Genomic DNA, 23,308 nt, shown 5'->3' with positions numbered 1-23,308 from the left:
CTAGGAAACGACGGCAAAACGGCTGTGATTGCTTACGCTCCGTGTTTGGATCCGTGTTTCGCATGGTGAGACGTTTTTTTTTTTTGTATTTTTTTATACTAATAATAGTAAAGAAAGAATTTAAAGGTATTTGACCTTGAACCAAGAAATTTTTTAATTATTTTTTTTTTATGTGCTACGCTAAAAATATTTAAGGGGTACCGTTATGTTGTACAAAATATAAAAGGGTTCCGTGAACTAAATTTATTTGGGAAACGTTGAGCAAAATCAATAAAGAAGCGTTGATTGTCCAAGAAGCAGTGGATTAAACAGAATTAGTGTTTTAAGACCATTAAACACGATTTATTTAGTGTTTTGAAATCATAGATGGCAGCATAGTTGCATGAGTGACGAATGTTGGTTACGCAACTCGCAGTTTTGGTCAATGCAGTAAAAGTTGCTTTCTGTGTTGTTTTGATTTGGAGATACGAGGAATTGCTCATAAGACGTAAAATAATGCGACAAAAATTTAGGGCCAGGGGTTGTCACTGTAAGTGTTATTTAATATGGCGTGCAAGAACTGAATAAATGGCTGATAGCATTTGCTGTTTATGTTTCAGTGTTTGCATCACTAAGAAGTCAGATATTCCAGGGGCTGACATCTGGTGAGTATGGACTTGGCAAACCCAGGGTCCTGAGCTGGATGTCATCATTCTTCTCTTTCTTACTTTCTTGGTTATTCCCTTCTCCTTCTGATACTTTCTCTCTCAGGTTAACGCTGATATACATATTTTTTTTGCTGGTGTAGCATAAGCCTCAGGCTTCCTTGCATCATATGGCTAATAATAATAAATGAGAGCAGTTAAAATTCTTAAACCAATTTGGCACTTAATAATTTTTGATATTTATCAACCATAATCATGTGAAAAAAGATTTCTTCAAAGTCTTCTAGGTTGTCATCCTGCGTACCCATGTTTTTATTATTATTATTTTTTTTTGATTAGATGTTTTGTAAGACCAGTTTTGTAACGTGGTACCTGTCATCTGTTTGCATTATAAACTTTTATCGATTAAGGGATTTTATATACAGAGGTATCTCCATGTATATGAAATATTTCTGTTTGGATTCCACAAGGAATCTGGCGCTGGCTTTGTCAATCCACCTAATCCTTGAAATGTTCTGTGGGATTCATATGTGATGAATTCTGCGGCTGAGAGAGCACTTACTGAAGTCACATTTGTGTTCAGCAAACCACTTGATCAGTAATGGCAATGTGCATTCCTGTTTGAATTCACCTGTGCCATCCAGGATTTTTTTTTTATTTTTATTTTTTTTAAATTTTATTTATTTATATATATATTTTTAAATACTTTTTTCTTAAAAAATTATAAAATAAGAAAAAAGTATTTAAAAAAACATATATAAATAAATAAAATTAAAAAAATAATAATAATAATAAATAAAAAAAAAAAAAAAGAATGCAAGTAGAGTGAGAATGCAGATTATGAATGAAGTAAATGTGTCTCTCCCACCCCCTTGCCTGGTGGGTTCCCCACTGCCAGCTAACATATCCCACCCCCGGAGCGGGATGGGCAGCTAAACCGGATTCGACACTCCTTGGACATGACACTGACGAAGACATTCTGCGGCTTTGCTGCCAACACGCCATTGGTGATCTGAACTGGGTACTCTAACCTGGTTCCCTTTAAAACCCCATCCCCAGGCTAGGGAGGGAGGAGACGGATCTCTGTCTCCTCTCCTCCCTGCCTACCCCCCATACTTTGCCTGGTGGGGATCATCTCCACTGACCTCTTTGGGGATGCCTACTCTATCGTTCCTATTCTTCTATCTGTTTTCCCCCCAGTTCTTCAGTCTCCCTCCCTCTCTAACTAAATCAACCGAAGTACACCCCTTAACAATGCTGCCAAATTCTAATCAACGTCTAAATTCTACCGGTAATGTGTAAATCTCTAAGACAACTAACACTATTAGCTAGCGTATAGCTTCACATGTATAAATTTAATAACATCAAAATTTTGCCCGACCTATTTGGCCTTTAACACATCTCTTTAGCGTTCAACCCCAACCAGTGATTTCCTAACAGCAATCCCATTAAGCATTAATGTCAAATGCAATTTTTTTTTTTTTTCTTTTAATAGGTCCTAGCCACTGAAATCCCAGGAAACTAGGTGGTAGGACCTGCCAGAGCAATTTGTTGTGATACTGGATACACCCGGCTAGCCTCCACGTAGCAGGGTATGGGCAACGTTGGGCCCCACTAGGGGCCTGGCAGCCAATAAGCCGGATAAACAATGGGCACAACATATCACACTGCACAGACACGGCCCACACACTTTCAAGTCTCTGGCTTGACAGTGTACTGTCCTCGATACAGCGAAACACACGCGGAGATGGGAGAAATCCCAGGTGCCGTCCGACACGAACATACCTTATGTGCCATCCAGGAAGACAAGCACATTGGATAGGTAGTGTTTAGCATTCATAGTGCAGTTTAGGGGTATGAGGATTCCAAGATATTCCCAGGAAAACATCCCCTATAACAAAACACTGCTGCCATCCACCTGTTTCTGTTGGACCAGAACTTCAGTGTGATTCCTCTCTGCAGTTTGTTGCCATAAGTTTAATGTCACCAGTAAAAAAATTTTAAACATGGGCAGTTAGATGACATTTTCAGCATTTTTCCAAATTTCAGCATATCAGAAAAAAAAAAAAAATACTACACCAAAAATTCTTTATACAGTATTTTTATTTCTTAAAGAACAACTTTACAGTTCTACCAAGTTATTTTACAACAGCTGCTGATGATGCTTGTGTTGCTGCTGCTCCTTGCTTTTGAGATTTGGCCTATCCATCTTTTCTGAATCCATGTTTAAATCTTGCTTTCTTGAAATGCCTAAGATGTCAAGTAACAGTATTTTTTCCTCTTTCACCCATAATTCTTTAGGAGAGTGGATGCCAGAAGATTATCATACTTGAACAGGGAGCTAAATGATTTTGTGATAACTGAAAGGAAGGTGGAGAAGAAATTGATGAAGCTAATCATAAAAAAAGAGAAAAAAAAAAAAAAGTTGCCTGGCTTGGATTGAGTCTATTTAGTTATATTAAGGGAAGCAACAAAGGAGATAAGTACCCTTAGCCATAATTATGAGAGCATCCTTGGATTCAGGGGAGATCTCTATGGGCTAGGTTGTTGTTGTTATTTGATTTTAGGAGCATTAGCAACTAAGGCCATATTGCTCTGGGGATATGCAGTGGTCATTCCCTGACCTTTCCGCATCCTCCATATTTGGTGGTCACGGGCTCGAACCCCAGTCTAATCAAGAAGTGTGTGCTACGCACTGCTTCTCCTGTCCACCTGGCTATGGAGGCGCCTTATGGACTAGGGATGTGCAAATGTATTCCCAATTCATAAAAGGGGATCAAAAGGTAACAGGAGTAATCACAGACCTGCTATCTTAATGCCTCCCGGGAAAATAATGGGGTCACTGGTAAAACAAGTAATGCAGGACCATGTAGACAGGAATGCAATTATACTGCAGCCACAGCATGGATTTAGCATTAACATTGGCTGTTGCATGTGATGTATCATATATAATTGTAACAAATATATATGCAAGCTTAAGTATTGAAAAGCACTGTATGCTAAATTATTAGTACCATACACTTATTAACTGATATATTCACCTTTTCAGATTGTATATTAAAACCATTGTTATCAAGTTATGCTATTTTTTATTTTTTTTTTTCCTAGTCTCCACAAACTGCAAAGCAAGATTATGTAGAATCAGCCAAAAAAAAAAAAAAAACCATTTCCCATTCACCTCTCCATTCTCTCCAAAATTTCTTCCATGAAATTATTTAAACTATCAACTTCCATAACGACAGATACAAGTTTGTTCCAGCAATCAACCACTTGCTGGCTAAAGGCAAATTTCTGCACATTTATTCTACAACTGGCTTTCCTCAATTTGAATTTATACCCACTCATGACTGTGTTCTCTAAGCAAGCAGAAGCATCCCATCAGAGTTGAGCCTGCTGAAACCATTTAAGGCCTTGTACACCTTAATCAGAAATCAGATCACCTCGCAGGTGCCAAGTCTCCAGGGCGCCTCCATAGCCAGGTGGGAAGGAGCAGCAGTGCGTAGCACACGCTTCTTGATTTTTTGACCTGGGTTCGAGCCCATCATCACCAAATATGGAGGATGCAGAAAGGTCAGGGAATGGCCACCGCATTTTCCCAGAGCAATATGGCCTTAGTTGCTAATGCTCCTAAAAACCAAATAACAAACAAACAAACCAAGTCTCCAGATGCTGCAACTGACAGAATTTAAGCCTCTCCTGGTAAGAATACCCATTTGTTCCCCTCACCAATCTTGTTGCCCTTCTCTGTACTCATTATAGCAACTCTACACCCTTCCTAAAATGAGGGCTCCAGATCTGTACGCAGTACTCAAGGTGTGGCCTGACCATTGCCTCATACAAAGTTATAATCACCCCCTTGTCTCGGCTAACAAAATTCCTATATATCATTGACAAAACTCCATGACCTGCTCTGGCTGGCCATCGGCACTGCTCAGAGAACTTCATATCTGACTGCACAATTACCCCAGGTCCTTTTCATTCTCCACCTCCCTGAGTATAGTACCACACAGTTGGTACTATACTCATAGTACCAACTCTTGGGTTACTGTTACCCATATGCAGTACTTTGCATTTGTCAATATTAAACTTCAGTTGCCACTTCTCAGCCCATCTACCTAACTTTTCTAGATCCTGCTGCAGTAGCATGCTATCTTTACTATCATTAACAACTCTGCCAACCTTTGTATAATCTGCAAACTTGGACATTAAGCCTGATATACCTTCATTGATATCATTAATAAATACATAAAACAACAATGGGCCCAGCACCAAACACTGGGGCACTCCAGTAATAATATATTAGTCCACGTAGAGCAGTGTCCATTGATTACCACTCTCCACCGTCTCCCACTCAACCTTCCCTTTATCCATTGCAGAAACCTGCCCTTAATGCCATTCCACTCCAATTTGTACAGCAGTCTTGTGTGTCAGTATCAAAAGCTTTCCTGAAATCCAAATATATGATATGAAAATTATTTTTTGCATCCAGTTCCTTTCTGAACACATTGTAGTATCCAATCAAATTGGTCAGACAATACTTCCCCTAAAGAAACCCATGCTGTGTCTGAACTATTACTGCATTCTTATCTAGGTGATCCTGCATCACTTCTTTAACCAGTGACTCCATTATTTTCCCCGGAACAGAAGTTAAACTAACAGGTCTATAATAATTTATGTCACCCTTTGAACCCCATTTGTGAATTGGGGATACATTTGCACATCTGCCGTCCATTGGGACTTCTCCTGAATCTAAGGATGTTCACATAATTATGGCCAAGGTTTTGCTTACTTCCCCCTTCTTCAATATAACTAGATAGATTCCATCTGCACCAGGTGCCTTTTTTATGTTTAACTTCAACATTTTCTCCTTCACTTTGCTCTCCGTTATTACAAAATCATTTAGCTCCCAGTTAGTGTTTAGTAAACTTCTGTCTTCCCCTTCCTTAAAGAATCCCTCATGTGTGAATGTAAATACAAAAAAATACCCATTGTTTGTCAGCTATCTGAGCAGGATCATCAACAGACAAACCACCAATATCAAGTGGACCAATCTGATTCATCCCCTTCCTTCGAGAGTTTACATAAGTAAAGAAGTCTTTATTGTTTTTCTTTGCATCCTTTGCCAATTATTTCTCATAATCAGTCCTTGCTTGCCTAACCTCCTTTGCGACTTGATTACAGACTAGCTTATATCTGCCATAGGCTTCTGTATCACCTCTTAATTTATATGATCCCACGCATTTTTCTTCTCTGCCATGAGCCTTATTATTTCATTTGACATCCATAGGCTTAAATCTTGAATAGTATTTCTTAGTTGATATGAAAAGCCTACTAGCTTCCAAGATTAATTCCCTGATGGCCTCCCATTCAGAATTTACTGTTTTTAACATCAGTTGATCCCACTGCATAGAATTCTAAAACTGCCTGAAACCATTGTAGTCACCTTTATGAAAACAAAAACCCTTCCCTTTATCCTTGATGGTAGTTACATCTTTAAGTAAATCTCACATCAGTACACTGGGATCACTGTCACCTAATGGTTCCTTTATTTGCACATTCTTAATGCATGAATAATTACTGCTGATAATCATATCAAGGGTATTACTCCCTCTGATTGCCCCTCAAACATGTTGCTGTAGAAAACAATCCTCCGATAAATCCAAAAAAGTCTTTCTAGCGTGCAAGTGACCAACCATAAGTTCCAGCCAATATCTGGAAAGTTAAAATTCCCCATTACAAAACATTCTGATTTACTGGCCCACTCTATTTCTCTGCAGAATTGTTCGTTGTACTCATCAGAGTCATTAGGCCTATAACATACTTCTACTCTCATTTTCCCTGTCCCAGTGTTTGTCACACTAAACTGACTCAACATTGCACTGTCCACCCATGTCAACTGGATGCACTTCGTTAGATTTTGTGTGGGTTGAATGGATTGAATGCCTTGAATGGGTTGAGCACGCTGAATTCTGATGGGATCCTTCCACTTGTTCAGATTACGAACCTAAGGGGGCATAAATTCAAATTAGAAAGGACAGATGTAGAATAATGTGCGGAAATTTGCCTTTAGCCAGCGGGTGGTTAATTGCTGGAACAAACTTCCATCTGTCATTGTGGAAGTTGATAGGTTGAATAAATTTAAGGAGGAACTGGACAGGCATTTGGAGGGAATGGTGTGATTTTTTTTTTTTTTTTTTTTGCTGATGCTGCATAAGCTTATACACTTGCTTTCTTGCATCACATGCTGCTGCTACTACTACTAACAGCATAATCCCTCCCTCCCACCTTCCTTCCTACCCTGCCTATCCTTTCTGTACACATTGTACTCCCCAAATTTCAATTCTTCACTGCTTATATCTGTGTGACATAATGTCTCTGATATCCCAACAAGGATGCAGATTGAGGCATATGATGCAAGATTATAGAGCATTAGCCAAATCTGGTCACTCCAAATGTTTTTGTTTAGTTCAGCTTTAAATTTATTTAAGCTATCAGTTTCCGTAACAACAGATGGAAGTCTGTTCCAGCAATAACTATCTGCTGGCTAAAGGCAAACTTCCGCACATCTATTCTACAACTGTCTTTCCTCAATTTGAATCTATGCCCCCCCTCAGGTCCTTAACTGAGCAAGCGGAAGTATCCCATCCACAGTGAGTCTGCTCAAACCATTCATGTCCTTGTATACTTCAATCAGATCACCTTGCAATGGTCTAGTCCCCAGATACTGCAACTTACAGAATTTAAGCCTCTCCTGGTAAGAGAACCCCTCTGTTCCTCTCACCAATCTTGTTGCCTTTCTCTGTACTTATTCTAGCAACTCCCCATTCTTCCTTAAATGGGGCCTCCAGACCTGTATGCAGTACTCAAGGTATGGCTTAAATTCCTATATATTAGTATTAGTAACGGCCGCATGGTGCAAGAAAGCCTATGGCTTATGCTGCACCAGCCAAAAAAAAAAAAAAAAAATCCGAACAAAACAATGATAAAAACAGAAAATAAATACAGTAAATAAATAAAATAAATAACTAAATAATAATAATTAATAAATAAAAAAAATAAAATAAAAAATAAATAAAAAGGAAATTAAACCTATCATCCTATGCGCTTCCCTTACCCGAAAGTACTATCCAGATGACCTTTGAATTTCCCCAAACTGTCGGCCTCTACCACCCATGAAGGCAAATATCATTGACAAAACTCCATGACCTGCCACATACTGCCTTTACTGTCATTAACAACCCTGCCAACCTTTGTATCATCTGCAAACTTGGACATTAAGCTTGATATATCTTCATCGATATCCTTAATAAATACACAAAACAAAAAGGGCCCAGCACCGAACCCTGGGAAACTCCACTAATAACATTAGTCCATGACTTTCATCAACCGGTGAAATACCACCACTTTGCTTATTGGAGGCTTGAAGTGGTGAAACCCATGTTTAGTCTCTAGAGCAAAGTTTCCAGCATCCCCCTCTCCCCATACTTCTCCTTCAGCCCATGCACGGTACTAAGTACTATAGGTCTTGATACTTTTCGTGTTTGGGGTTTTCATAAAAAAAAAAAAAAAAAAATTACCACTTTGCCGTCTCCCAGTTACCCATCCCTTTATCCATTGCGTAATATCTAAGTACTATACATAAATACTATACAAAGTACTATACTTAAATGTTATATACTTATATGTATGTATGTGTATATATACATACATATATGTATATATTATGTAAGTACTATGTATAGTGGAGTTACCAGTTTCTGCTGCTTTTTAATAAAAATGAAAAAAAAAAAAAAAATAATGTCCTTTCTGTACACATTGTGTACTCCCTATATTCAAATTCTACATCCTATAAGTTGTTCTACTGTGTCTCTGATGTCCCCATAATGTCTTAAGTACTGCTTTATGAGAAGCAGTACTTAAAATTCATGAAATTTATTTACTAGGCTCCCAGCATTAGTGTACATGCAAGTCCACATGCACTTGTTCTTGCTCTTAGTTATCTTAACATTGCCCATATATTTACTTGTTCCTTGAACCCACAGCAGAGCTTAAAATCCCAAACGTTTTTCATGCCACTGCGTGTTCTGATAGATGCATTGAATTCCAGAGTCACTTTTGCCTCTGCCTGTTGTTATAGTTAATCTATTAGTCTTTGTATCTCTCCAAGCTATCAGTTTTCGGTACTCACTAACATTTCCTCGATGCCATCTGAATATTCTTGCACACTTTCTATTTAAACGTATCCTATACTTCTAGAAACAGTCTGCCTTGTTAACAAGCACAAATCACACTGATAAAAATTCTCCCCTTCAGCCTTGCACAGCTCTCAATGGTCAAATTGATTGACAAGGCTCTTGACATGAACTCCCTCCTATTGTGTCTAGGAAGAATTGCAGACACTTGCAAATTCAGTCCTAACTTGTGACTTTTTCCCAATGTTGCTTTGTACTTAACAAGTACTTCCAATCTCCTACTCTTAATATTATTAATGCCAACATGTACAACAATATCACCTTTCATCCCTTAAAAAATATCTGCTCTACAAAGTCATCTACTTGTGTCCCTGGCAGACTTACTCTGGTCCCATTCCACCTATCCTTTTTTCCACAAAATATTTTCCATTTCACTGACAATGGAGTCACTGGGAATAACTGCCTCCCTTGGGACCTGTGCATTCTGTCTTGGAGATTGCCACTGTTTTGCCTGATGCACAAGTATCAGCTTTGGTGGGCACAAGTATCAGAGTTGGGCAACTGAGAGCTTGATAATCCCCCCCTCCATTTTAATTTCTTTGAGGGCTTCCTCCTTATTCTTCAAGCTCTCACAAACTTCCTTCAGAATCCTGAGTTCATACCTAATTTCCTCATACTTTTTACACCTGACACACAGAAAGGTCGTCATCTCCCCTTGGCTGTATCATGTCCCTTTTCAGAGAGGCTTGCAAATATTGTACATGCAGCACATTTTGTAAGGACAGTTCTGTAGGAGAACTGCTCTCTTGTTGATTTGCTATTCTCATCTGAAGCGTGATTGCTGTTTTAAATTCAATTTAATTCGAGGATACTTTACTGAACTAATATATATGCAGTAATTATTGCACTATCAAGTTTATTTATACGTATTACACTATACCGTTATGTTTGTAGGTTTAAATTAGTTATAGCCCATAACTAGAAATAAAATTTCTTAGCGAAAAACAAAAAAAATATGCCAACCTTCATGAATAGTATCTTCAAGCAGCTTATTTAACACAATTAAAATCTCTCGATTCCACTAATATATGCTACACTACTAGTCGTGTTATGGTATTCACATCAAATCACTGATACAAAAGCTCTATGAATATTAAGTCATCATTTACAAAATCTCCAGTAAAATTTAGAAATAAGCTAATGGATGTGAGTAGGACTATTAAATTATTTATTGAGCACAATTTAATATGTTAATTAAGTCAAAAAAAGGCAAAATTTTCCCGAAAACGTATTTATTTCCAAAAGCTCAAAATTCTTAAACTTTACATTTCATAATTTTGATATATTAAATAAAGTACTGTAGAATTTTTCAATAGAACATCTATTTTGAATATCTCTAATTCAACCATTATATTGTTTGTAGCATTGAACCCAATTTTCTAACAGTTTTTTAACAGTACTTGTTAGTCACTGTACACTTTTGTTGCAAAGCCTACAGAAACCAAACCTGCAGCAGTTCTTCTCAGACTGTAATGACACATTATGGTGAAAATTATCATACTGGTCATTTACTTCATCATCACCATCATCGGTGGAAATGTCTGTGCATGACATAACCACATGACATTTCTGTTATTGATGTTATATCCTAGGTTTTGAACTGCTCCTTGTTCCCTGTTTATAGCACTGCTATAAATTTGTTTCTATGTAAACAGTGCCTCATTTGGAAGTGTAAAATTTCTAAAAGAATTAAATTTCGAAAGTTTGCTCTTTAATATTAAATAGCAGTACTATGCTTTTTATGTCATATTAGCATTAGTAGAGGCATTTGATGCAAGAAAGCAAGCTTATGCAGCATCAGCCAAAAAAAATATATATATAAATAAATAAAAAATAACCACTTCCACTTCACCCCTCTGTTCGTTTGAAATACCTGTTCAGCTGAGCCTTAAATTTATTTAGGCTATCAACTTCCACAACAAGGGATGGAAGTCTGTTCCACCAACCAACCACCCGCTGGCTAAAGACAAATTTCCGAACGTCTATCCTACATCTGTCTTTCCTCAATTTGAATTTATGCACTCTCAGGTGATTATTCTGAGAAAGAGGAAGAATCCCATCAGCATTGAGCATGCTCAAACCATTCAAGGCTTTATACACCTCTATCAGATCACCTCGCTGGTGCCTAGTCTCCAGACACTGTAATTTTCAAAACTTAAGCCTTTCTTCGTAAGAGCACCCCCTTTGTTCCATTCACTAATCTTGTTGCCCTTCTTTGTACTCGTTCCAGCAGCTCTACATCCTTCTTGAAATGAGGCCTCCAGGCCTGTATACAGTACTCTAGGTGTGGCCTGACCATTGCCTTATACAAGGGAATAATCTACTCCTTATTCCTGCTAGAAAAATTCCTATATATCATTGACAATACACCATGAGCTACTCTTGCAGCCCATCTGCACTGCTCAGAGAACTTCATATCTGCCTGCACAACCACCCCCAGGTCCCTTTCATTCTCTACCACTGTCACTGTAGTACCACACAGTTGATATGTTGCTCTTTCCCATATGTAGTACTTTACATTTCTCAATGTTAAACTTCATTTGCCACCTCTCAGCCCATCTGCTCAACCTTTCCAGATCCTGTTGCAGCAGCATAGTGTGAGTAGTGTCCTTGACAACTCTGCCAACCTTCGTATCGTCTGCAAACTTGGACATTAAGCTTCATCAAAAAAAAAAATTACCACTTTGCCGTCTCCCAGTTACCCATCCCTTTATCCATTGCGTAATATCTAAGTACTATACATAAATACTATACAAAGTACTATACTTAAATGTTATATACTTATATGTATGTATGTGTATATATACATACATATATGTATATATTATGTAAGTACTATGTATAGTGGAGTTACCAGTTTCTGCTGCTTTTTAATAAAAATGAAAAAAAAAAAAAAAAATAATGTCCTTTCTGTACACATTGTGTACTCCCTATATTCAAATTCTACATCCTATAAGTTGTTCTACTGTGTCTCTGATGTTCCCATAATGTCTTAAGTACTGCTTTATGAGAAGCAGTACTTAAAATTCATGAAATTTATTTACTAGGCTCCCAGCATTAGTGTACATGCAAGTCCACATGCACTTGTTCTTGCTCTTAGTTATCTTAACATTGCCCATATATTTACTTGTTCCGTGAACCCACAGCAGAGCTTAAAATCCCAAACGTTTTTCATGCCACTGCGTGTTCTGATAGATGCATTGAATTCCAGAGTCACTTTTGCCTCTGCCTGTTGTTATAGTTAATCTATTAGTCTTTGTATCTCTCCAAGCTATCAGTTTTCGGTACTCACTAACATTTCCTCGATGCCATCTGAATATTCTTGCACACTTTCTATTTAAACGTATCCTATACTTCTAGAAACAGTCTGCCTTTATCAATATCATTTATAAATACAAAAAACAATAATGGACCCAATACTGAACCCTGGGGACCCCACTAATAACATTAGTCCACAATGTGCAGGGTCCATTGATTACCACTCTCTGTCTTCTCCCCCTCAACCACCCCTTTATCCATAGCAACAATTTGCCTCCAATGCCACACTGCTCCAATTTGTGCAGCAGTCTTCCATGTGCAACAGTATCAAAAGCCTTTCTAAGATCCAAGTATATAATATCAAAGTTATTCCCTGCATCCAGTTCTTTTGTGATTGCATCATAATATCCAATCAAATTGGTCAGGCAAGACTTCCCCTTAACAAAACCATGCTGTGTCCGAGCTATAACTGAAGTCTTGTCTAGATGATCCTGCAGTGCTTCTTTAAGCAGTGTCTCCATTAATTTTCCAGGAACAGAAGTTAAACTAACAGGTCTATAATTACTTGTGTCAGCCTTTGATCCTCCTTTGCGAATTGGGGTCACATTTGCACATCTCCAGTCCATGGGTACCTCCCATGAGTCCAAGGAAGCTCTCATAATTATGGCTAAAGGTTTTCTTACTTCCTTTGCCGCCCCCTTTAATATAATTGGATAGATCCCATCCACCCCAGGTGCCTTTCTTGTGTTTATTTTCAACAATTTCTCCTCCACTTTACTCTCAGTTATTACAAGATTCTCTAGCTTACTGCCAGAGTTGAATACACCTCTGGCATTCCCCTCGCTGAATAACTCCTCATGTGTGAATGTCAATGCAAAATATTCATTTAGTTTGATAGCTACCTGAGCAGGATCATCAACAGTTGACCCATCGATATCAAGTGGACCAATCTGATTCATCCCCTTCCTTCTAGAGTTTACATGAGTAAAGAACTCTTTGCTGTTTTTCTTTGCATCCCTTGCCAAAGATTTCTCGTAATCTGCCTTCGCCTGCCTAACCTCCTTTGTAACTTGGTTACAGATCAACTTGTATCTATCATAGACTTCTGTGTCACGTGTTAATTTGTATGTATCCCATGCATTTTTCTTCTCTGCCATATGTCTCATTAGTTCATCTGACATCCATTTAGGCCTAAACCTTGAACAATATTTCTTAGTTGGTATGTAAAGCCTAGTAGCTTCCAAGATAAGTTCTTTGAATGCTTCCCAGTTTTAATTTGCTGTTGGTAACATCATCAGTTGGTCCCACTGTATAGAATTTAAATACTGTCTCAGTCCATCGTAGTCACCTTTACGAAAACAGTAACCCTTCCCTTTACCCCTAATGGTAGTTACCTCTTTGAGTAAATCCCACTTCAGCACACTGTGATCACTGTCACCTAGTGGTTCATTTATCTGCAGATTCTTAATGCATGAAAAATCACTACTGATAATGAAATCAAGTGATAATGAAATTAATAACATGCTGATGTAGAAAACAATCATCCAATAAATCCACAAAAGCCTTACTATTGTGTGAGTGACCAGCCCTCAAATTCCAGTCAATATCTGGGAAATTAAAATCCCCCATTATAAGACTCTGATTTACTGGCCCACTCTATTTCCCTTTACAGTTTCTTATTATACTCGTCAGAGTCATCAGGCCTATAGCACACTCCTACTCTAAATTTTGATCTCCCAATGCCTATGTCACACCAAACTGACTCGACACTGCACTGTCCAGCGATGTCGACTGGCTTCACTTTCTTGGATTTTATGTATTTCTTAACTAATAGCATAACCCCTCCTCCCTTCCTATCCTGTCTATCCTTTCTGTAGACATTGTACTCCCCAAATTCCAGTTCTGCATCCCTTATATATGTGTGACACCATCTCTGAAATCCCAACAATATCTGCCTTTGATGTTTTGAGCAATACCTCAAATTCATCAAATTGATTTACTAAACTCCTAGCATTGGTGTACACGCAAGTATACATGCAAACAACAGTAGTATATCTTTATACTACTGTTGTTTGCAGCAGACAGATTGCTTAATAGAAGGTTTCACTGCATGTACATTTTGTTTCTTTGCTTCATTTTGCCAGTTGTAACCTTGCACAAATTTGGGAAACCTTAGTAACTAAAGATTCTTTAGTGAGTTGAGTAGAAACATAAACCCTCTCACTTCGCAAGCTTAGTTCCTATTTTTACTTTGTTCTTGTTTTTATTTTTTAAATTTATCATAATATTTGATAATCGTGCCTTCCTTTCAAGGCTCCTGATTGGGAATCACTGTGCTACATTGTGTTTGTTTGTTTTGTTGAATTTTAAATTGTATCAGTATTGTGTGATTATTATTTTCAATTTTTTCTGTTATAATTGAAAATCTTGTATTTATATCTTTTACATTTAATTTCAGAATTGCTCCAAAGCTTAATATGAGAGAAAAAAAAGAAAAACATTTTGAGTCCTCTTCAGTACTACAACCCGAGGAATCAACTGTCCCATTTGATATGCATTCAAATCATCCACCAGGTACATGAAATTATTGTAGACATCAGTACCATTACAAAGTTTCTTATACATACCTCAATTTGCTTTTGTCCTGTATAACACAACGATATTAGTCCATTTTTTGGTAATGTTATTAAATGTTTTGTAGTCTCAAAGCTTCTTGAGCCCTTATTTAAGCATTTTAAATCTATTAACATTGATATTTCATTATATCATTCTTGTTGCTGATTATCCTATCATCTGAGATGGTGGTACCATTAAAATAGCTGTCAGACTGGTGGAACATATTTTGAATAAGAGACACTATCCACCTTCAAGAAGGTGGGCTTGGAGATATAGTGTCTCTTATTCAAAGATGCATTGCAGGATTATCCAGACAAGACTGCAGAAATAATTCAGACACAGCATGGGTTTGTTAAGGGAAAGTATTGTGTGACAAATTTGATAGGATATTATGATGTGGTTATAAAGGAACTGGATGCAAAAAATAATTTTGATATCATATACTTGGATTTCAGGAAAGCTTTTGACACTGTTGCGCATGGAAGAATACTGTAGAAATTGGATGCTGCATAAGCTCATACACTTGCTTTCTTGCATCACTAAGTTGCTACAATGGATAAAAGGATGGTTGAGTGTAAGAAGACAGAGGGTGGTAATCAATGGATGGTCCTCTCGTGGACTAATGTTATTAGTGGAGTCCCACAGGGTTCAGTGTTGGGTCCACTGTTGTTTTGTATATTTATCAATGATATTGATGAAGGTATATCAGGCTTAGTGTTGAAGTTTGCAGATGATACAAAGGTTGGCAGGGTTGTTAATGACAGTAATGGCATATAGGCTGAGAAGTGGCAACTGAAGTTTAACATTGACAAATGCAAAGTACTGTATATGGGTAGAAGTAACCCCAGAGAAATGTACCAACTGTGTGGTGCTACACTTAAGGTGGTAGAAAATGAAAAAGACCTGGGAGTAATTGTGCAGTCGGATATGAAGTTTTCTGAGCAATGCAGACAGGATGCCAGGGCAGGTCATGGAGTTTTGTCAATAATATACAGGAATTTTGCTAGCAGGGAAAAGGAGATGATTGTCCCTCTGTATAAGGTAATGGTCAGGTCACGCCTTGAGTACTGTGTACAGGTCTGGAGGACTCATTTTAGGAAGGAAAATGCATGTAGATTTGCTTGAGCGTGTACAGAAAGGGGCAAAGATTGGTGAGGTGAATTCTCTTACCAAGAGAGGCTTCTGTTCTGCAAATTGCAGTGGCTGGAGTCTAGGCACTTGCGAGGTGATCTGATTGAGGTGTATAAGGCCTTGAATGGGTTGAGCACGCTGAATTCTGATGGGATTCTTCCTCTTGTCCAGACTACAAACCTAAGGGGATGTAAATTCAAATTGAGGAAAGACAGATGTTAGAGTAGATGTGCGGAAATTTGGCTTTAGCCAGTGGGTGGTTAATTGCTGGAACAAACTTTCATCTGTCGTTGTGGAAGTTGATAGGTTAAATAAATTTAAGGAGGAACATTTAGAGGGAATTGTTTTATAAATTTTTTTTTTTTTTTTTTTTTGGCTGATGCTGCATAAGCTCATACACTTGCTTTCTTGCATCACATGCCACTACTACTACCACCCCAGGTGCTTTTTTTGTTTAACTTCAACACTTCCTTCTTCACTTTGCTCTCAGTTATTATAAAATCACTTAGCTCCCTGTTAGAGGTTGATAAACTTTGGCATTCCCCTCCTTCAGTAACTCCTCACGTGTGAATGTAGATGCAAAATATTTATTTACTTTGGTAGATACTTGAGCAGGATCATCAACAGTTGAACCATCAATATCAAGTGGACCAATCTGATTTATCCCCTTCCTTCTAGAGTTTACATAAGTAAAGAACTCTTTGCTGTTTTTCTTTGCATCCCTTGCCAAAGATTTTCTTTTGATTTGATTTGATTTGATTTTCATTTGATTTAGGTTTTTATGGTGCAAAGGCAACTAAGTCCATGATGCACAACTATTGAGACAAGTGGCAGAGAAGAAAGGTTAAAGAAGTAATGTAGAACTATCTGGACAGGAATGCAATTATACTGCATTCCTGTCCAGCATGGATTTGTTAAGGGGTGGTTTTTGTCTAACCAATCTGATGGGTTACTTGTGATGCAATGATCAAGGAATGGATGCAAAACTCTAATTTTGATATCATATACTTGGATTTCAGGTATTTGAAACTGTTGCACATAAGACTGCTATGCAAAGTGGAACAATGTGGCATTAAGAGCTAGTTACTGCTGTGGATAAAGGGATGGTTAAGTGGAAGAAGACAAGAGTGGTTATTAATGGACATTGCTCTTCATGGACTAATATTATCAATGGAGTACCCCAGGGTTCAGTGCTGGGTCCATTGTTGTTTTCAATATTTATTAATGATATTGATGAAGGTATATCAGACTTAATGTCTTAATGTTTGAGTCTGATACAAAGAATGGTAAAGTGGTTAATGACAGTAATCAGGGTGAGCTACTGCAACAAGATCTAGGAAAATTGGGTCATTGGGCTGAGAAATAGCAGCTGATGTTTAACATTGACGAATGCAAGGTACTGCATATAGGTAACAGTAATCTCAGAGTAACTTATCAACTGTGTGGCACTACAATCAGGGTTGTGGAAAATGAAAAAGACCTGTGGGGTAATTGTGAATTCAGATATGAAATTCTGAGCAGTGTAGATGTGATGCCAGAACAGCACTTGGAGTTTTGTCATTGAAGTACAGAAACTTTTGCTAGCAGAGATAAGGAGGTGATTATCCCTTTATACTAAGCCATGGTTAGGCTGCATCTTGAGTATTGTATACAGGTCTGGATGCCCCACTTTAGGAAGAAGATTTACTGGAATGAGTGCAGAGAAGGACAGCCATATTAGTGAAGGGGATAAAACGGTGCTCTTACCTAGAAAGGCTTTGGTTCTGCAAATTGCAGCTTATGGAGACTTGAAACCTGCAATGCTATCTGATTGAGATGTTTAAAGCCATGAATGGATTGATTAAACTGAATGTGACTGGCATTCATCCTCTTGGTGAGACTACACACATATGAGGGGGCATAAATTTAAGTTGAAAGATGGTTGTAAGATATATGGGCAGAAGTTTGATTTCAGCCAGTGGGTGATTGTTGTTGGAACAGGCTTCTATCTTTTGTTGTGGAATGTTTGAATAAATTGAAGGAAGAACTAGACAAATTCTTGGAGGGTATTGATAGGAGAAGTGTGTGTTTTTTTGGCTGATGCTGTATAAGCTTGCCACTATAACTAGAACAGTACAGGCTTGGTAAAGTTATTAATAATCAGTGCCAAGCATGCACTTCTTCTTTAGGATGACTTGAACAGACTTTAAAAATGGTCAGAAAAGTGGCAGCTGTGTTTTAATGTGACTAAATGCAAGGTATAGATTTGGGTAACAACTCCAAAATAAATTATGCACTTGATGCTTTTATTTATTTATTGTACTAGGCAGTCCCAGCTAGCTTTCCTGGCTTCCCATGCCACTATTCACAATACTGTACAGATAATTGAAGACTTTACAGCACTAATTTCCGCTCCATTACAAGATATTGAAGTTCTGCACTTCATGTATACCCACTCCAATATAAGGCATTGAAGCCCTGCAGTTCATGTAATATGAATTTGGAATCCCTGCCACAAAGTAGCTAGCGAGAAATTGGAGTCAGTGCATACAATCTCAATGTGATGTCCAGTATGGAAAAGTCTTTTTAATAAATGAATTTCACCAATTTAAAAGACCAATCAGTGATGAAATGCACACCCTGAAGCACCTATCCTTGTTGAGTACCTAGACATGAAAGACCACTCAATGAAGCACCTGTCCTCAAATACTGTGATTTTAGAAAGAAAGTCACCTCCTATTGAAGAGGATGTTAGTTTTCACCTGCACAAGGATACCGCATAGTCATTTCCTGCTGAAGATGTGGGTCTTACATGAATGTCACTTGTGATTAAATCACTTCTTCCATTTTGCTTGCTTCAGCTGAAAGAAACAATCTACATGTATCTGTTTCAATTATGAAAAACTGGAATGTGCTATAAAAATATGCAGTGCAGGGTTCATCTTATTTCACACTCTCTCTCACACAAGAATGCTGTTTTGTTGTGAGTGATAGCTACATTTGTGTGTTTTCACAGGATAAGCTACCCACCATTAATTGGAATGATACCACATGTTCTATGCTTACCCTGACTGCAAAATTATCCATTCCAGTGGATTATTTAGCCCATCCACCTGACCATATTTTTTACGTAAGTCATTTCATCAGCATTGTTCTTGTTCCATTTGTAGCAGGACTTGACTTCTCTCGAAAACCTTTCCAAAATTTTGGAAAGCCCAAAAGTCTGTTCTTGTCTTCAGTAGAAGGGCTTCACATCCAGAAATCAGTGCTTGCACTTAAGGTACTCAATCAGTCAATTCCTCTCGTAGATCCTGGTACTCATGGGACCTATTGATGGTTCAACTGTTGAAGGTCCTGCTCAGATAGCTGACAATCTGAATAAGTATTTTGCATCAATATTCACACATGAGAAGTTAAGTCAGGAGAATTCAAGAAGTTTATCTAACTATAACAGGGTGCTTAATGATTTTGTAATAACTTAGAGCAGAGTAAAGGAGAAATTATTGAAGTTAAACATAAGAAAGAAACCTGGGGTGGGTTACATTAAAGGAGGTTACAAAGGAAGTAAGCAAACCTTTAGTCATAATTACGAGAGCATCCTTGGACTCAAGGGTAGTTCCCATGGACTGGAGATGTGCAAATGTATCCCCAATTCACAAAGGGCAATCTAAGGGTGACATGAGCAATTACAGACCAGTTAGTTTAACTTCTGTTCTGGGGAAAATAATGGAGTCACTGGTTAAAGAAGTATTACAGGATCATCTACACAAGACTGCAGTAATAATTCAGACACGGCATGGATTTGTTAAGGGGAAGTTGATAATTTTGATTGGATACTATGATGTGGTTACAAAGGAACTGGATGCAAAAAATAATTTTGATATCATATACTTGGATTTCAGGAACGCTTTTGATACTGTTGCAGGTGGTAGATGACTTTCATCAACCGGTGAAATACCACCACTTTGCTTATTGGAGGCTTGAAGTGGTGAAACCCATGTTTAGTCTCTAGAGCAAAGTTTCCGGCATCCCCCTTCCCCATACTTCTCCTTCAACCCATGCACGGTACTAAGTACTATAGGTTTTGATACCTTTCGTGTTTGGGGTTTTCATAAAAAAAAAAAAAAAAAACTATACAAATTGGAGCAGTATGGTATTAGGGCAAATTGTTACAATCACTAAAAGGATGGTTGAGTGGGAGAAGATATAGAGCTGTAATCAATGGATGCTGCTGTTCATGGACTAATGTTATTAGTGGATCTGCCAAGGTTCGGTGTTGGGCCCACTGTTGTTTTGTATATTTATCAATGATATTGATGAAGGTATATCAGGCTTAATGATGGCAGGGTTGTTAAATACAGTGTGCTACTGCAACAGGATCTAGAAAAGTTGGGAAAATGGGCTGAGAAGTGGCAACTGAAGTTTAACATCGACAAATGCAAAGTACGGCATATGGGTAGAAGTAACCCCAGAGAAATGTACCAACTGTGTGGTTACTACACTTAGGGTGGTAGAGAATGAAAACAACCTGGGAGTAATTGAACTTCGTTAGGAGTTAAATTGTACGTCTAAATAAATACATATAACAACTTAGATTACAAACGTAATATAATTAATTATATTTAACATAATTAATAACATAACATAATTAATTAATAAATTAATAGAATCATGACTCAGACCAGAGCAGCAAAGCAAAAGGCTCAAGCTAATGGATGCACTGTATGCTTGATGTTTGCAGAGCAATCGGGTACGGGACATGATACTGCCAAGGGGGATGTCTTTGTGTGTGCGCGATGCAAGGAGTGTATCGATATCAGGCAACAACTCGGTGTTCTTGTGGGCCTATATGAGAGCTTGAAGGACAGGGTGGATGCCCTCGAAGAAACTAAATTGAGGGGCCCATCAAGCTCTCAGCTGCCCACATCAACGCCAGAGCTTGCACTTGGGCATCGCGTGACACAGAGACAACCCCCAAGGCAGAATGCGCTGGTCCCGAAGGAACTAGTAGTTGTTGGTGACTCTATTGTCAGGGAAACGGGGAACATGCTTTGTAAAAAAGATAGGTGGAACAGGACCAGGGTATGTCTGCCAGGGGCAAAGGTTGATGACGTTGTAGAGCGAATATCATCTTTTAAGGGCACAAAAGGTGATATAGTTGTACACGTTGGCACTAACGATATTAAGAGTAGGAGACCGGCAGAATTACTTAACAAGTACAGGTCACTGTTGAACAAAAGCCGAGAATTAGGGTTGAATTTGAAAGTGTCTGCAATTCTGCCCAGACACGATAGGAGGGAGTATATGATGAGAGCCTTGTCGATCAATTTGGCCCTGGAAAGATTGTGCAAGGCTCAAGGGGTAGAATTTTTTTCAGCCTGGACTGTGCTTGTTAACAGGAGAGATTGCTTCTACAGGGATGGGATACACTTAAATAGAAAGGGTGCAAAAATATTTGCTGATGCTATCGAGGCAGTGCTGGTGGGTCGGAAAACTGCTAGCTTGGGGGGAGACAAAGACCAATAGATTGACAGTAGCCACTGGCAGAGGTGAAAGAGATTCTTGCACTGCTTCTATTAGAATGTGCAGAAGCCTGAAAAACAAGATGCATGGTATTTCAGAGACTGCTGGGAGCCATTGCGGTACAAGTAAACACATGGGTTGTGTTAGGGTAGCTAAGAATAGAAACAGGTGCAGGTATACTTGCGTGTACACCAATGCTAGGAGTTTAGTAAATAAATTTGATGAATTTGAGGTATTGCTCAAAACATCAAAGGCAGATATTATTGGGATATCAGAGACGTGGTGTCACACAGATATAAGGGATGCAGAAATGCAATTTGGGGAGTACAACGTCTACAGAAAGGATAGACAGCATAGGAAGGGGGGAGGGGTTATGCTATTAGTTAAGAAACACATAAAAACCAAGGAAGTGAAGCCAGTCGACATCGCTGGACAGTGCATTGTTGAGTCAGTTTGGTGTGACATGAGCATTGGGAGATCAAAATTGAGAGTAGGAGTGTGCTATAGGCCTAATGACTCTGATGAGTATAATAAGGAACTGTACAGGGAAATAGAGTGGGCCAGTAAATCAGAGAGTCTTATAATGGGAGATTTTAATTTCCCAGATATTGACTGGAATTTGGGGGCTGGTTACTCACACACTAGCAGGGCTTTTGTGGATTTATTGGATGATTGTTTTCTACATCAGCATGTTCGGGAGGCAACTAGAGGGGGTAATACTCTTGATTTGATTATCAGCAGTGATTCTTCATGCATTAATAATCTGTAGATAAATGAACCACTAGGTGGCAGTGATCACAGTGTGCTGAAGTGGGATTTACTGAAAGAGGTAACTACCATTAGGGGTAAAGGGAAGGGTTATTGCTTCCGTAAAGGCGACTACGATGGACTGAGACAGTATTTAAATTCTATACAGTGGGACCAACTGATGATGTTACCAACAGCAAATTCAAAATGGGAAGCATTCAAAGAACTTATCTTGGAAGCTACTAGGCTTTACATACCAACTAAGAAATATTGTTCAAGGTTTAGGCCAAAATGGATGTCTGATGAACTAATGAGGCATATGGCAGAGAAGAAAAATGCATGGGATACTTACAAATTAACACATGACACAGAAGCCTATGATAGATACAAGTTGATATGCAACCAAGTTACAAAGGAGGTTAGGCAGGCGAAGGCAGATTACGAGAAATCCTTGGCAAGGGATGCAAAGAAAAACAGCAAAGAGTTCTTTACTTATGTAAACTCTAGAAGGAAGGGGATGAATCAGATTGGTCCACTTGATATTGATGGGTCAACTGTTGATGATCCTGCTCAGGTAGCTAACAAACTAAATGAATATTTTGCATCGACATTCACACATGAGGAGTTATTCAGCAAGGGGAATGGCAGAGGTGTATTCAACTCTAGCAGTAAGCTACAGAATCTTGAAATAACTGGGAGTAAAGTGGAGGAGAAACTGTTGAAGATAAACACAAGAAAGGCACCCGGGGTGGATGGGATCTATCCAGTTATATTAAAGGAGGCAGCAACGGAAATAAGCAAACCCTTAGCCATAATTATGAGAGCTTCCTTGGACTCAGGGGAGGTACCCACAGACTGGAGATGTGCAAATGTGACCCCAATTCACAAAGGAGGATCAAAGGCTGACACAAGTAATTATAGACCTGTGAGCTTAACTTCTGTTCCAGGAAAATTAATGGAGGCACTGGTTAAAGAAGCACTGCAGGATCATTTAGACAAGACTTCAGTTATAGCTCAGACACAGCATGGTTTTGTTAAGGGGAAGTCTTGCCTGACCAACTTGATTGGATACTATGATGCAGTCACAAAAGAACTGGATGCAGGGAATAACTTTGATATTATATACTTGGATCTTAGAAAGGCTTTTGATACTGTTGC

The 23,308-nt window shown here is 38.4% G+C and overlaps 1 protein-coding gene across 2 annotated transcripts in view; it reads left to right on the top strand.

The window, feature by feature from the left end:
• The first annotated feature begins 377 nt into the window (after nt 1-377).
• Nucleotides 378-23,308, top strand: part of LOC150075736 (protein lifeguard 2-like) — a 165,622-nt gene continuing 142,691 nt past the window's right edge. Inside the window, exons 1-2 of one of the 2 annotated variants that reach the window (XM_090387424.1) lie at nt 378-529; nt 14,613-14,728. In XM_090387424.1, the coding sequence (XP_090243550.1) occupies nt 14,632-14,728 (97 nt within the window). In that variant the 5' untranslated portion in view covers nt 378-529; nt 14,613-14,631. Of the gene's footprint in view, nt 645-14,612; nt 14,729-23,308 lie in introns of both variants that reach the window. The other variant, XM_090387425.1, reaches the window with a different exon arrangement.

The sequence above is a fragment of the Mastigoproctus giganteus genome, chromosome 13 (assembly GCF_048544385.1).
Source record: "Mastigoproctus giganteus isolate SK-2022 chromosome 13, ASM4854438v1, whole genome shotgun sequence".
NCBI classification, from domain to species: domain Eukaryota; kingdom Metazoa; phylum Arthropoda; class Arachnida; order Uropygi; family Thelyphonidae; genus Mastigoproctus; species Mastigoproctus giganteus.
The sequence above is the reverse complement of the archived record's forward strand: the minus strand, read 5'-3'. Positions and strand labels throughout refer to the sequence as shown.